Source organism: Polyergus mexicanus, unplaced genomic scaffold (assembly GCF_030449975.1).
Source record: "Polyergus mexicanus isolate NDT 795.1 unplaced genomic scaffold, iyPolMexi1.0 SCAF_25, whole genome shotgun sequence".
Taxonomy (NCBI): domain Eukaryota; kingdom Metazoa; phylum Arthropoda; class Insecta; order Hymenoptera; family Formicidae; genus Polyergus; species Polyergus mexicanus.
Genome location: NW_027223345.1, coordinates 2,117,961 through 2,132,359, shown reverse-complemented (window position 1 = coordinate 2,132,359; position 14,399 = coordinate 2,117,961). Strand labels below are relative to the sequence as shown.

At 48.6% G+C, this 14,399-nt stretch overlaps 3 protein-coding genes across 3 annotated transcripts; all 3 read right to left on the bottom strand.

Moving 5' to 3' along the window:
• Positions 1–1,449: 1,449 nt before the first annotated feature.
• LOC138943058 (uncharacterized) lies at positions 1,450–2,151 on the bottom strand. The gene has a single exon (XM_070313576.1). The coding sequence runs from the start codon at positions 2,149–2,151 to the stop codon at positions 1,450–1,452; it is 702 nt and encodes a 233-aa protein (XP_070169677.1).
• A 60-nt stretch (positions 2,152–2,211) lies between these two features.
• Positions 2,212–3,184, bottom strand: LOC138943057 (uncharacterized). The gene is made up of 2 exons (XM_070313575.1): positions 2,795–3,184; positions 2,212–2,673 (listed from the first exon to the last, which is right to left on the bottom strand). Exons 1-2 carry the CDS (start codon positions 3,182–3,184, stop codon positions 2,212–2,214), a joined length of 852 nt encoding a protein of 283 aa, XP_070169676.1.
• Positions 3,185–3,314: 130 nt separating this feature from the next.
• LOC138943056 (uncharacterized) lies at positions 3,315–6,092 on the bottom strand. Its single transcript, XM_070313574.1, has one exon. The coding sequence runs from the start codon at positions 6,090–6,092 to the stop codon at positions 3,315–3,317; it is 2,778 nt and encodes a 925-aa protein (XP_070169675.1).
• Between the last annotated feature and the right edge of the window lie 8,307 nt (positions 6,093–14,399).

Genomic DNA, 14,399 nt, shown 5'->3' with positions numbered 1-14,399 from the left:
TTTATCGTTTAAGGTCATTAATTCTGTAGTAAATATCTTTATTTCTAGATGTAATTTTTGAATTCAGTGGAGAGAGAGGAAGAGATTGTATAAGCTTTTGCATATTCCCCATTGTGTCTCAATATTGTTCCTACGATACGTACAATATATTGTATATACACACATATTTGCATTGTTCCTATGATACGCATAATATGTGTTTGGGGGGTTTCGCCGATGGGAACCTCCTCGGTTAGAGTTTCCCCCTTATCTTGAAATGGATCGGAACTGGATCGATTTCTCGTGTATTAGTTATTGCACTGACACAATCTATTTGTTCTTAATGTTCACTCACTGAGTCGCTTTCAGCGCGGCCGAAGGCCCCGCAAGGTCACAAGGAGCGTAAGTTCACTCCTTACTCGGAGGCGCACAGCTATAACGGCGAGAAAGGCGCTCTGATCCCTATTCGGAAGTCGTACCGGTCACACACAGCCTTTAGCGTTGAAACTACTTGTCCTAAGTGTATCGTACTATGGTCCGCACTGTTCGAGTCCTCACCTCGAAGTCACAAGCACCAAAAGCCCGCGGAACATTCCGGCCGCGGAACCCTTCGTTCCCACTACCCCCGGACCTAGCATCTCGCCGCGGGGCGCGGGTACCGAGGGGGACCGTATCTACGTGGCAAACACCTCGGAATTCCATGTCCCGAGCAAAACATGCAAAAACGAGGAATTCGGCCGAATACCTCAATGACTATACTCGACGATCAGCCGAGTTCGCTAACCGAAACGCGAACATACCGCCCGCTTCGTCCTCGCGACGAAACGATTAATTAGCCACTTGGCATAATGTGTCGCTAATCCTGTTGGTCGCCTCATCGGGGCATCGGGATGGGTTGGCCGCAGACCAGCCCTAATGTAGATGGCAAACCTCATGCATCGGTACGGTCCGGTGACGGCACGGGCAGGGGGCACAGCTTGACGATGGGGCGCATTAAGCTGGTGGATGCTGTCCGCACTTGGACCACACGGGTCCTGCCATCAGGTCCCGGGTGCAGTTTTGTTACTCTGGCCAAAGGCCATTTCGTTGGCGGCAGGAGCTCATCCTTTACGAGGACGAGAGCCCCAACTTGCAGGTCGTCCGATGGTTCTCGCCACTTGGAGAGCTGTTGCAAATGATGCAAGTATTCAGTCGACCACCTGCGCCAGAAATGATCACGCATATTAGATACAAGCATCCATCGCTTTACAGGGTGACCATGATGGTCATCCAACGCCGGAGCCTCCGGTAAGCCCACCGGGGCCTCGCCTATTAGCAGGTGACCTGGAGTCAACGCCGTGAGATCCTCGGGGGATTCGCTCATGAAATAGAGCGGCCGGGAGTCGGAGACATGCCTCAATCTGACACAAGAGCGTCGTTAACTCCTCAAAGGTTAGCGTGTGGTTACCGAGGATGCGCCGGAGGTGATGTTTAACCGCTCGGACGCCTGCTTCCCAAATTCCGCCAAAGTGTGGACGGAGGGATGAACAACCACTCAGTGCCGTCAGAGGCAAGTTGTTCTCTGCACTGCTGGTAGAACTCCGCGGCAGAATTGAACATTCCACCGAGCTCCCGGTCAGCGCCTCGGAAGTTCGTAGCGTTGTCGCTCATAAGTCGCGCGCAATGGCCTCGTCTGGCCACAAACCGTCGAAAGGCGGCTAAGAATGATGTGGAAGAGAGATCGGACACAGCCTCCAAGTGTACGGCCTTTGACGCCATGCACACGAATAGGCATATATATCCTTTGTAGGATTTGTGTCCTCGACCCTTGGTGGTGCGAAGCTGAAGTGGGCCAGCGTAATCGACCCCAGATGAAAAGAACGGACGGCTTGTTCGAACTTCCGGCAAGTGTGCCATTTGTTGTTGGCCAGTGCGGTTTCGAAAGCGCGCACATCGCACGCAGTGATGAATAACGTCCCGGATTAACGAGTTTGATCGAATGATCCAATAACGCCGTACCAATATACTGCGGGTCAACTGAGGGCCCGCATGCAAGGACCGCTTATGAGCGTCTCGGACCAGGAGAAGCGACAGGTGATTTGATTTGTCGAGAATCACCGGATGCGCCTCCTCGTAGGGTAGCAGAGCACCCTGTAGATGGCCTCCCACCCGAAGTAGCCCGTCCTGGTTCATGATCGGTCATAATGCCAAGAGCGGGGAACGGCGAGGAAGACGCTTTCCGCAAGAGAGGAGTCAGAGCTCCTCGGAGAAGTCCTGTTGTTGCGCGATTCGCAGCCAGCGGAGGCGGCATCGCTCCAACTCCGCAACGGAGAGGCAGCCTGCTGGGTCCACGTCCTCCTGTCTGAGTCTGCGTAAAAACCTAAGACAAAATGAAGTAACTCGAATGAGACGCGTAAACGATGAGAACCGGTGCAGGACTTCATTTATCTTCACTTCGCGGGTGACGGAGGTCAGCGTGACCGAACGTTCCTCCATCAACTCGGTATGGTAGGCATCCTCCTCGCGGGGCCACCCCGCTGCGGGGCTCCTCAGCCAACAGGGCCCCTTCCACCACAGCGGAGTCTCAGCTAGCTCCAGCGGCTTGAGGCCACGCGTGGCGGCATCCGCCGGATTCTCGGCCGTAGGGACAAAGCGCCAGCGATCGGGAGTCACCAGTTCCTGAATCTTGGCGACCCGATTGGCCACGAATGGCTGCTACCTTGACGGGTGGGCTCTTATCCATGCCAGCGCTACCTTAGCATCGGACCACGCGTGTATGGCGTCGTTCTGGAGGCCGAGGCCCCGTGCGATGGCGGTCAGTAAACGGGCCAGCAACAGAGCACCGCAGAGCTCCAGTCTCGGGATCGAGACTGGTTTGATTGGCGCCACCGAGGTTCGAGCCGCGATCAACCGCACGACCCGATCCCCTCGTGGTGTGCTCGACCGTAAATAGACGCTTGCAGCATAGGCTCGACTCGAGGCATCCGAGTACCCATGTAATTGGATGGGGCCCTCCCTGGTTGACCCTGTCCATCGTGGAATACGGAGGCCGTCTAAAGTCGGTAGGTCCGACGCGTACCCATCTCTGGCGGAGTCTGTCGGGAAGTGGCTGGTCCCAGTCCAGGCCCGCTGTCCAGAGGTCCTGGACGTAAACCTTGGCGACAATTATGACCGGGGCCGCCCATCCAAGCAGGTCGAAAAACTTAGCCACATCTGATAATATCATTCTCTTGGTGCAAGTAGCCAAGGAGGCGAGAGTCGGAATTGCGCGCAAGGCCAGTGTGTCGGCCTGGGTAGACCAGAGCACACCCAAGGTATTGATCGCCGCCCCGCCTGAAACTAGACAAACTGCTGGGTTACCTGTTGGGACCAAATCGTCGTGGTTGCCTGCTCATTTGCTGAGGCGAAAATCTCCTGCGGCGGAGGTCCATGATCTGCTGCCTCAACTCGAGGGCGCCTGCTAAAGAGTCTGCTCCAGCCAGTACATCGTCGACATAAGTATGAGACTGAAGAGCGTTTACGCCCAGCGGGAATCTGTTTCCTTCATCCCGAGCCAGCTGCAGGAGAGTGCGGATCGCGAGATACGGGGCCGGAGCGGTCCCGTAAGTAACTGTGGTAAGCCTGAAGTCTCGAACTTCAGCCTCTGGTTCCGCCCGCCATAAGATTCGCTGCAAGTCTGCGTCGTCGGGATGAATGCGAATCTGGCGAAACATCTTGACAATGTCTGTGCTGAAAGCAAACTGGGACATGCGCCACCTCGTGAGAACAAGCCATAGTTCCGATTGTAGCTTTGGTCCAGGCACCAGCAAATCGTTCAGGGAGACGCCCGTTGAACTTCGATACGAAGCATTAAATACGACTCGAATTTTGTCCGAACTTTCCGAGTGTTTAATGACCGCGTGATGGGGCATGTAAAATGACCCGGCTGTTCGGCTGTCTCCTCGGGGGATCACTTCCATATGGCCCAACGATATGTACGAAGACATGAACTCACGGTACTGGTGTCGCAGCGTCTCATCACGGCAAAGCCGACGTTCATTACTCTGAAGTAACCGGAACGCACCGGGCCGCGAGGTCCCGAGCAGATTCGACGAGTCTTTCTTGCGGGGGAGTCGCACTATGGACCGGCCGGAAGCATCTCGGGTGTGAGTCTTCACAAAGAGATCCTCACAGGCTTTTTCCTCGGGGGTCAGGATCCGTCCTTCGGGAACCTCATCCAACCTCCAAAACCATTGTAGCTCCTGATTGAGGTCGTGGAGAGTTGTGATATGGAGGGACGATACACTGGTGTCGGTCTTTGGTCGTATGTCAGAGACCGGGCCCATGAGGACCCAGCCAAATATCGTCTGGTGAGCTGACGGTGATCCCGGGGGTCGTATCCGATGTCCGCTTTCGCACAGTAGTCCATATATGTCTGCTCCCAGCACACAGTCGACTGCCGCCGGCACGGCGAATTCCGGGTCAGCAAGGTTGAGCCCTTTTAGATATGGCCAGTTTCTTACGGTAAATCGATGCCCTGGAATTAGAGACGTGAGTTTGGAAACCACTAATGCTCGTGGCACCGCAATTCTCACGGATGGCGATCGGTGAGCACCGATCATGACCGATACGGTATGCGAAGCTGTTCCCGTTGCCACACCCTGCAAGCCTGACACGGCGACTCGCATCCTCCTCCGCGCTAGCTTCAGTAATTGAGCGGTTCGCTCGGAGACAAATGACGCCTCAGAACCGGAATCCAGTAGGGCTCGGACGTTGATCGAGCGGCCCGACTCCCCCATCAGCACGACGCGGGCGGTGGCTAGCAGAACGCAACCCCTTGTTGAGCTTGACAAAACCGAGATCGACGAGTTGAGGGCTTTTGTCGTCGACGACTCCGGGGTCTTTACGTCATCCTCGTGATCCGACGTTCCGTCTGCCGTCGCGATGGCCCTTGCACTGGCATCATCTTTAAAGTGGAGTAGGGTATGGTGTTTCGATTGACACTGGCGACACCGATTTGCCGACGGACACGAAGAGGCGTTGTGATCCGATCCGAGGCAGTTAAAGCATGCCCGCCTTTTTCGTATGCAATCGCGCCGTTGCTCTACTGGGTAAGCTTTAAATTTCGCGCACGCTCGGAGAGCGTGTAGCTCTCGACATAGCGGGCACGGGCTTCGTGAGTCCCACGACTTGGAAGATGCGGCAGTCGCGTGAGCATACACGTTCGATCTTCGTTGATGCTTCTTTGACGGAGGAGGTGAACCGATTGCAATCAGGTGTTGTTTCGAGCCGGCGGCCTCAAGCGCTCGTACCCGATTTTGCAGAAACCCTGTGAGTTCTCCGAAACGCGGGAACTCTTGAGTAGAGTTCAAGGATGACTCCCATAAGAGTCTGGTGGAAGCATCGAGCTTTTCCACGAGTAGATGCACAAACCAGTCGTCCCATTGATCTACTGGCCGCCCCAGCGATTTGAATGATCGAGCGGCTTGATTGACTACCGTGATCAATCGCTTGATTTCCGTCGCTGAGGTCTTGATAGCTGCCTGGCTTGTAAGCAGTGCTCGCATATGAGTTGCCAGTAGCACTCGTTTGTTGTCGTAACGAGATGTGAGTTCTTCCCATGCCAGGGTGTATCCCGCTGACGACATTTCGATATTGGCTATAGCCTCACCGGTGGTACTCGCCTTCAAATACTGAAGCTTTTGAATTGGGGCCAGACCCTCAACATCGTGTACGAGTGACTTGAAAAGGTCCCGAAATCCTTCCCAAGCTAACAGTTCCCCTGAAAACGTCGGTAAATTGATCCGGGGTAATTGAATGTGTTTCAATATGCCCGTGGAGACCGGGGATCCCTGTGGCGGCTCTTGAGCTCTGACCTGTGTTAGGTGGCCAACCACCTTTGTTTTCGCACTAATATAGGTGTTCTTTGTCGATCCGTAAAGATCCAAGGTCATATAGCCGTGGCCGTCGACCGCGTCGTAAGTCAAGAGCATGTCATGGTTTTCCAGAAAACGTTTCCAATAGGACTCGAGTAATTCGAGGCGCGCGGTAAGATATGCCGAAGTTATGTTGTCGCGACCGATCTTCACAAGGTTCTCCCAGAATCTGTCGATATACGTCTTCGTATGGAGTTGTCTTTTCAAGACTGCCTCCATGATGAAAGGTCTTCCAAATTAGTTTGGTCGGAGTGAGTGCAAGGCTTCTGATGGTAGGCGCGGGGCGTGCGAAGCGCGGGACGCTCGTCCGTAGGCGCGGAGCGTGCGGAGCGCGGAACGCCCGACCGTAGGCGCGGGGCGTGCGGAGCGCGGGACGCCCGTCCGTAGGCGCGGAGCGTGCGGAGCGCAAAACGCCCGACCGTAGGCGCGGGGCGTGCGGAGCGCGGGACGCCCGTCTGTAGGCGCGGAGCGTGCGGAGCGCGGGACACCCGTCCGTAGGTGCGGAGCGTGCGGAGCGCGGAACGCCCGACCGTAGGCGCGGGATGTGCGGATCGCGGGACGCCCGTCCGTAGGCGCCGAGCGTGCGGAGCGCGAGACGCTCCTGGTGATTAATTGAGAGATGTTCACCAGGGTTAAAATGAGCGCACTTACCGTTTGCGTTGTGCCGAACCTCCCTGTGGGTTCTTTTATGCGAAATCCTCAATCCAGTATAGATCCGGCTCAAAGGACCAATGTTTGGGGGGTTTCGCCGATGGGAACCTCCTCGGTTAGAGTTTCCCCCTTATCGTGAAATGGATCGGAACTGGATCGATTTCTCGTGTATTAGTTATTGCACTGACACAATCTATTTGTTCTTAATGTTCACTCACTGAGTCGCTTTCAGCGCGGCCGAAGGCCCCGCAAGTTCACTCCCTACTCGGAGACGCACAGCTATAACGGCGAGAAAGGCGCTCTGATCCCTATTCGGAAGTCGTACCGGTCACACACAGCCTTTAGCGTTGAAACTACTTGTCCTAAGTGTATCGTACTATGGTCCGCACTGTTCGAGTTCTCACCTCGAAGTCACAAGCACCAAAAGCCCGCGGAACATTCCGGCCGCGGAACCCTTCGTTCCCGCTACCCCCGGACCTAGCATCTCGGTCCACCTCGCCGCGGGGCGCGGGTACCGAGGGGGACCGTATCTACGTGGCAAACACCTCGGAATTCCATGTCCCGAGCAAAACATGCAAAAACGAGGAATTCGGCCGAATACCTCAACGACTATACTCGACGATCAGCCGAGTTCCCTAACCGAAACGCGAACAATATGTATGCATACATATTTGAATTTTCTACATATAAAATATAAATCAAGAATATATAAAACTTATTTAAAAAGATTAAAGATAGTAAATAAAAAGAAGATTAGGATTTTTGCAATTTTCTAAGTAGTGCTTTAACATTTTATAGTTGGCACATCATGTTTCACATTTTCTAAAACTGTACCGTAAGCTTCTGTTTTAATCAACGCAGCTGCCAAATTATTATAAACTTTTATACGTTTTATACGTTCCTATAATAAAATCTGCAATTTAATATCATTAATCAATTCTTCCTCCTCATTTTGATTCAAATTTGAATTACTTTTTGTTGATGACAGATATTCTAATGTTCTCTGATAACATTATATTGCAAAAGGCAGCTCTATCCAAATGATCAATTTCCACGTTTTTCATTGTTTTAAAAAATATGTTCAACCATTATATCAAAAGAAGTTAAATAGATTGACGAAAAGTCTTGTCCCTAGAGAACTTAATCTAAGAAAATAAATAACCTTTATTATATAATTTATAAACAAAATTATTACCTTATTTCTCTTCTTTGACTAATGCTTAACATTTCTATTTCAAGCTCTATGATGCTATAACTTTGACGCTTTCAATTCAACTGTATATAATGTAATATTTTTGATAGAATTTGTAGCCGCGCCTTCGATTTACACGTCCACATTAACAGAATTTATTTGTTTCGCCGATCGGAGAGATAGGACGTAATTGATTTGTCCGGGTTTAGTTTGTTGAACAGTATTTATTCCTTTCGACACCAACTCCCGGACCGTCTTAGGTAATCGCACGCGACAGCAAGATATGAGCGGACACGCGAATTATCGTTTAATTATAACTTTATGAGCGTGAGGCGTTCGGTGTGCTCCCGGTGAAGGCTTGCGACGAAGTGTCTTAACGAAAAACCTTCTCTCCGATCCACGCACAAGAATCCCGGTCGATACGTGTACCACAAAAAAGGAGGAATTTCGATCGTTCGATTCCGAGAGCCAATCGGCTATCGACAACGAGGTGTTTGTCAGAATCGAGCGATACGAAGAAACCACAAAAACGGAATGAAAACAAAGCCTCGAACGTAACGTCTCGCTTTAGAACGTTCGAGAAGCAAAATTAATAATATAATTTATAAAACGCTTACTTTCTTGAACAGAATTCTCAAGATTTGTTTTGCAATATAAACAAAGATATGCAACTCATTGTTTAGCCATTTGTAAGTAACCTAAAAATATTCGTTACACATTAAATACATTTATATATAAAATATAAATAAACATTTACATTTTCAGAACCGATAGTAGCAAGTAATTCCAGATCCGCAAAATGTTTGTATACACTATAGAAGTGCTTCGATATGATTTTATCATTTTATTATTCTAAAGCCAAATAATAAAAATGTGTATTCAATGCTGTGGTTTTAATGATCACAAGATTTATATTGCTATATTAATATAAACTCATTGCTTTTAGCCATAAGTTAACCTAAAAATATTAATTGTGCATTAATTACATTTATATATAAAGTACAAATAAACATTATATATACATGAATGCACTTTCGCGCATATAATTACCAGCTTACCGTTATCGTAAACATGGCCAGCCAAAATCTCTAAATATTCTTTTGATTCATTCATAATCATTTTTCAATAATGTATTTATCATAAATATGTTATAATTGATAATAATGCACAGATTCACTCCACTGTAAGTATTTGCTCAGTTTTATTAATGTAACCTATAACCAAACTTTGCTCGATATGACATCGATTAAAAGAAATTACTTCTCTTCCTTACACTATTAATAGTGTATAAATTCAATAATTTCTTTTCACTTTATCACTTCTCTTCGTTGTTGCACTATTCTGCGATACTCTTATCACTTTTTGTCCCATTATTCCGCAATATATACTATAACTCATTTTTTATGTTGTCCGCGCGATATATACTCTCATAACCTTACATTATTATCTTATACATATACACGTACATACACAACATTGTCTCTCAAGGCATATTTGTACACTCAAGCGAATAATTCTACATGAGCGCTACAAACGCGCCTTGAGGGACAAAATCGCTTTGCGTGTGTGCGTGCGAGCATATGTACGTGAGCGACTGAATCTGAACCTGAAAGAAAAATGAGACCAAAATGTCACATTTCTGGTATACGATTATCATTCCTCAGGATTGACTGCACCAATTTTATTCAAACTGGTCGGATTCAACTGGAAACGAGTCAGCTTGTCCACGCGCGCGGTTAAACTGCTTAAAGATGCAACGATGCGGTTGACGCAAAGTTCCAGATTTAATATAGTTACGACGGTGCTCTTCGATACGGCCAGACAAAACTTGGGCGTTTCGAGACGGAGTATTCGGAGATTTTTGAGTTTCCCGAATCGTAGCGTCAACTGTACGATGTATATCGGCACCGGAGAACGCGCCTCGTCGCGCTCGTCGGAGCGAAAATGCGACAGAAGCGTGGATCGTAGATCGAGCAGTTCCTTCCACGTATCCGGCATTAGCGAGATCTCCTTGCCGTGGCAATTTCCGAGGACGATTTCCACAAAAGAGAGTCGGCTGACGTTAACGCCGACTTCCAGATGTTCGTACGCGGTTTTGGTCAATGGATAGCGTCTTTCTAAGATTCTGAGCAGTCGCGCGATCGGGACGTCCGCGTCGCGATCTCGTCTGAAAATAGACGCGGGCGATGAGAGAAACGGTGCTAGTGGATTATTAGTTCGAATAAACGTTTAATAGTCTTACCCATTGACCTTTTTAGCTTTTTTAGCGTATTCCGCGTTATCTTCGCGGTCTCGCTCGGTTAGCCTCGATCGATCGTCGAACGAGTGTTGCTGCTGCGGTTGCCCCCCCATTGTCGCGTACATCGTCGCTCGTTGGCTTCGGCGTTCTCCGTCAATAATGAAACGCTTAACGGATGGACGGTCTTTATATACTCGCGTAGAGATCGCTTCTTCCCTTTTCGCGCGTTTCCTCTCTTACATTCTATTTTTAAAAAATGACGGCGGGGTCGGTCTAGTCGTTCTCTTCGTCGATTTTCTCTCTCTCGGTCGCGTCGCCGAGACGATAGACGCGACTGAGGAGATCGCGCAATTGCCTTAGCAGTCCGTTTGTAGGACACTCGATGTCGAGCGCGTGTAGATCGAAAAGACCCGCCGAAGTTACGATATTCGTGAATTTGTTGAAGGCGTAGAACTGACGTTTGGCGAAGAAATATAGATTACCGTTGATATATCGGAAGGCCGACGTTATCGCGGACGGAATTCCGGGAAATATATCTTTTAACGGAGCGTGTCTAACGACTATCATGTGACACTCGTCGATCTCCGCGACCTTATCATCGTCGTAGATAGCGTAGGTTTCTCCCGTGTGCGTATTTATCGCTGCGTTGATCTTAACGTTTCGGGGAAGTCCGATATCGTGGAGATATCTCGGCCAACCCGATTTAGTTTAAGGCTGGGATATTCAGCGAGGTAGATTCGTCCGCGAATAGCGCGAGATCGCCCGAGGGTCTTCGATACGCGGCGGATAGGCGCGTGAAATTCGCCGGAAGAAACGTCGCGTAATCCGTGAGCGTCATGGGTCTACCGTAGCGTCTCTCGGTCACGTCGACCGACCACACGTTGCGGCGATTAGCTATGTACAATCGGCGATTCATTATCAGCGCGGCGTTCACGCGCCGCAATGCGCAGAGATCCGCGCGCGTTGGGTCGGTCGGCGCGACGCTCGTCGTCGCGGGCGCCGCGGTGGTCGCGGGAGTCGTCGTCGGATAGTTTCCATCGTCGTGAGATCCGTACAGATTCTGTATAGCGAGAACGTCCTCTATGCTCAGCTTAACCGGAAATTGATTCTCGATGTCGGGTATATACGGAAACATTATAGAGTCATTGCGCATGCTGTATTAGACCCAACGCGTGGCCGATCTCGTGCGTTAGCGTTTGCAGCAGGTGATGCGTGTCGGGAGGATTCTTGTTTAGATACACGTGCCACGGTTCCGAATCGTCGATGTGTACCTCCGACGTAAAGTCGGTCGCTCCAGAGGAAAAGAGCGCGTGAGCTAGGGCTCCTCCCGGACCGTCGAAGATCGCCGGGCAAACGCCGACGTTCCGGCGATTCGCATATGTGTGCGCGCCCGTTCAATACAATATCAGTACATCGGGGCGTAGCGGGTCGCGCGCGAAAGTTAGCGACGAATTCGCTGCCCATAACGCGAACGCCACTTCGACCGTTCGCGAGATTTCCTCGCTAGCCACCTGAAAATTCCACGTGAGACGCGTTTTCGGCCATTTTCGCGCGATCGGGCTATACGCGCGATCGGGAATGTCCGCGGTTTGCGCATAAGGCGAAGCGTAACGACGTCTAACGCACCGTTTCCCGACAATTGATAGTATTCCTGAAACAGCGATAGCGCATGACGCAGAGACATCGCGTTATCGGACGACAGCGATCCCCCGTTGTCCTTCAGAAAACCGTACGCGCGCAGGAAATGGAGCGCCTCGATCTTCTCCAAATCGAAGGGCGCGGCGGCCGTCGCGGCGACGAGCGTCGTCGCTAGAACGAGAAGAGCCGTCCTCGCGTTAGTCATCGCGCGGAGCGGGGAAAGACGCGGAAAACTATCGAGGGACGCCGGGTGCGATTGATTCGCGCGTTTTGCCAGATGTCTATTTTTATCGTCGACGAATTTGACGCGGGTGGGGGGAGGGGAAAATGCGTCGATGATTTGTTCGAGGGAGAGTCACGATCCGCCTCGATTAGAGAAACGCGCCCCTTTCGACGACGAGCGAACACCGGTCGAGCGTTCGGAATGCGCGTTATCTAGCGGACGCTCGAGTTCCTCTCGCGATTTACTTTTTCATTATTTCTATTTTTATTATTCGTTTGTTCCCTAAGAAGGACACTCGACGAGTGATTAGAGAAACGTACCCCTTCCGACAACGATAAACGTTCGCCGAGTATCCGGGACGCGCGTTATCTAGCGGGCGCTCGAGTTCCTCTTATCGCGTTATTTTTTAATTATTAGTAGTGATACTATGCGGGTTCTAAGCCATGGTCCTCTGAGGGGGGGTGAGGGGCGAGGGGAAACCGGCGCGGGGGGTGTGACGACACGGGGGGGGGTATGACGTCACGGGGGGTATGACGTCACGGGGGGTATGACGTCACGGGGGGGTTTGATTGATTGATTGATTGATCTTTATGAGCTTTCTCAGCTATTTGTAATACAAATCTAGTTTACATAAATTACAATATACTTCTTTAACATTCGCTTAAACGGCACAATTCTTGCATTCCGCTTTATTTCAGCTGGCAAGGCGTTATACATTTTCACTCCTTCGTAAAACATACTCTTTTGCGCACTCCTTGTTCTGCGATATTTTATTATAATATCCCCAGCTTGTCGTGTTTGCATTTCACTCTCATTTCCCACAATTTCTAACCTATTTCTTAATTGCTCCGGTAACATGTTCCTTAAAATCTTAAAAATAAATATACACACATTATAATATAGCCTCTGTTTTATGGACATAAACTGCAGCGCTTGCAGCATACGCTCCACTTTGGTATATCTATCACATTGCAATATGATCCTCATGGCCCGGTTTTGTGCTTTTTGCAATTTACTCAGCTGTGTTTCTCCCATATCAATTAACAGCGTCGCACAATACTCAAAGTGAGGTGCTATAATTGTCTTATATGCAATACATCTAGTGTATGCCGATATATAATTACCTATTCTATTCAAAAAAATTCGTTTTTTTCCCTATTTTCTTTAGCATATAATCACAGTGGTCTTTAAATCGTAGTCTATCGTCAATAATTATGCCTAGGTATTTCATTATTTCCACACGTTCAATCTCAGTTCCATCCAAACATTTCAATGTTATATCACCTCGCAGTTCTTTTCTAATACTTCTAACAATCATATATTTCGTTTTTCCTGCATTCATTTTTAACTTATTTATATTCATCCACTCTTCTACTATAGTAAATGCCATATTCATTTTGCCCTCTAATTCCGCGCTGCTTTCTCCAGTTACATATATTAACGTATCATCTGCAAACATTTTTATACTACATCCTTCTGGACAGATTTTTATTATATCATTTATATACAGGGTGACCCATTTTAACTTAGGCAGCCAAATAACTCGAAAAATAAGCACACTACGAAAAAATGTTTAGAATCAAAATTTTGTCATTTCGAGGGGGACGTACAATGACGTTAAAATGAGCCCCCCCACCCCTTCCCCTGGGCGGTGAGGGGGGGCAAGTTTGAAATCTTAAATGGGAACCCCTATTTTTTATTGCATATTCGGAATCTTTGGCTAAAAACACATACAATTTGTCTGAAACATTTTTCTCGATTCATGATAGATGGCGCTGTAATCGACGAAATTCAATTTCTTCGATTTCTCTTACTGAGAACCCATGCTTACGATTCTGCAATAAATTAACAATAAAAATACCACGTTTTCATTGTTAATACTCGAAATTAGTCTTAAAACAAACTTCTCATTATTTTTTATTACTCATTAATTACTTCTCAAGAAACTGCTTTTAGCGTAACCTGCCCTTTAGGCAACTTGAATGGTGCAAAGTACCGAGACATTTTGGACTTTCCATCTGATGGAGTTCCTCTAAGTATCCCTCCAAAATTTTGTCCATTTAGTGCCAAAGTCACAAGTGTTTATGTATTTTTTTAACATTTGTACTCTGATAAAATTCTGGTAAAATGGCAAATTATACGCCTACAGAAGTAGTCGATATTCTTATAACCTTTGGCGAATGTGGTAGAAATTACAGACTTACTGCCCGTACTTATGCGGAGCGATTCCCAAATCGCCGCCATCCTACTGATCAACAAATTATAAACATTGAAAGGAGATCTCGTAATAATCCACTTCATCGCGAAAGGCGAAGGAATAGACTTCATAATAATAATGACCCTAGATTGCTCGCAGTTTTGGCTATGGTTCATCAAAATCCCCATATTAGTACCCGTCAAATAGAACGAGAACTGGGAATCCCTCAAACTACGGCACATAGATTGTTACGATCAGTCAATTACCATCCGTATCATATTACTCTGGTACAGGAATTAAGTGAGGCCGACTACGTACTCAGAGTACAATTTTGTAGATGGGCTCTTGAGATGTTAGATCAGTACTCTGCGTTGATACCACTGCTT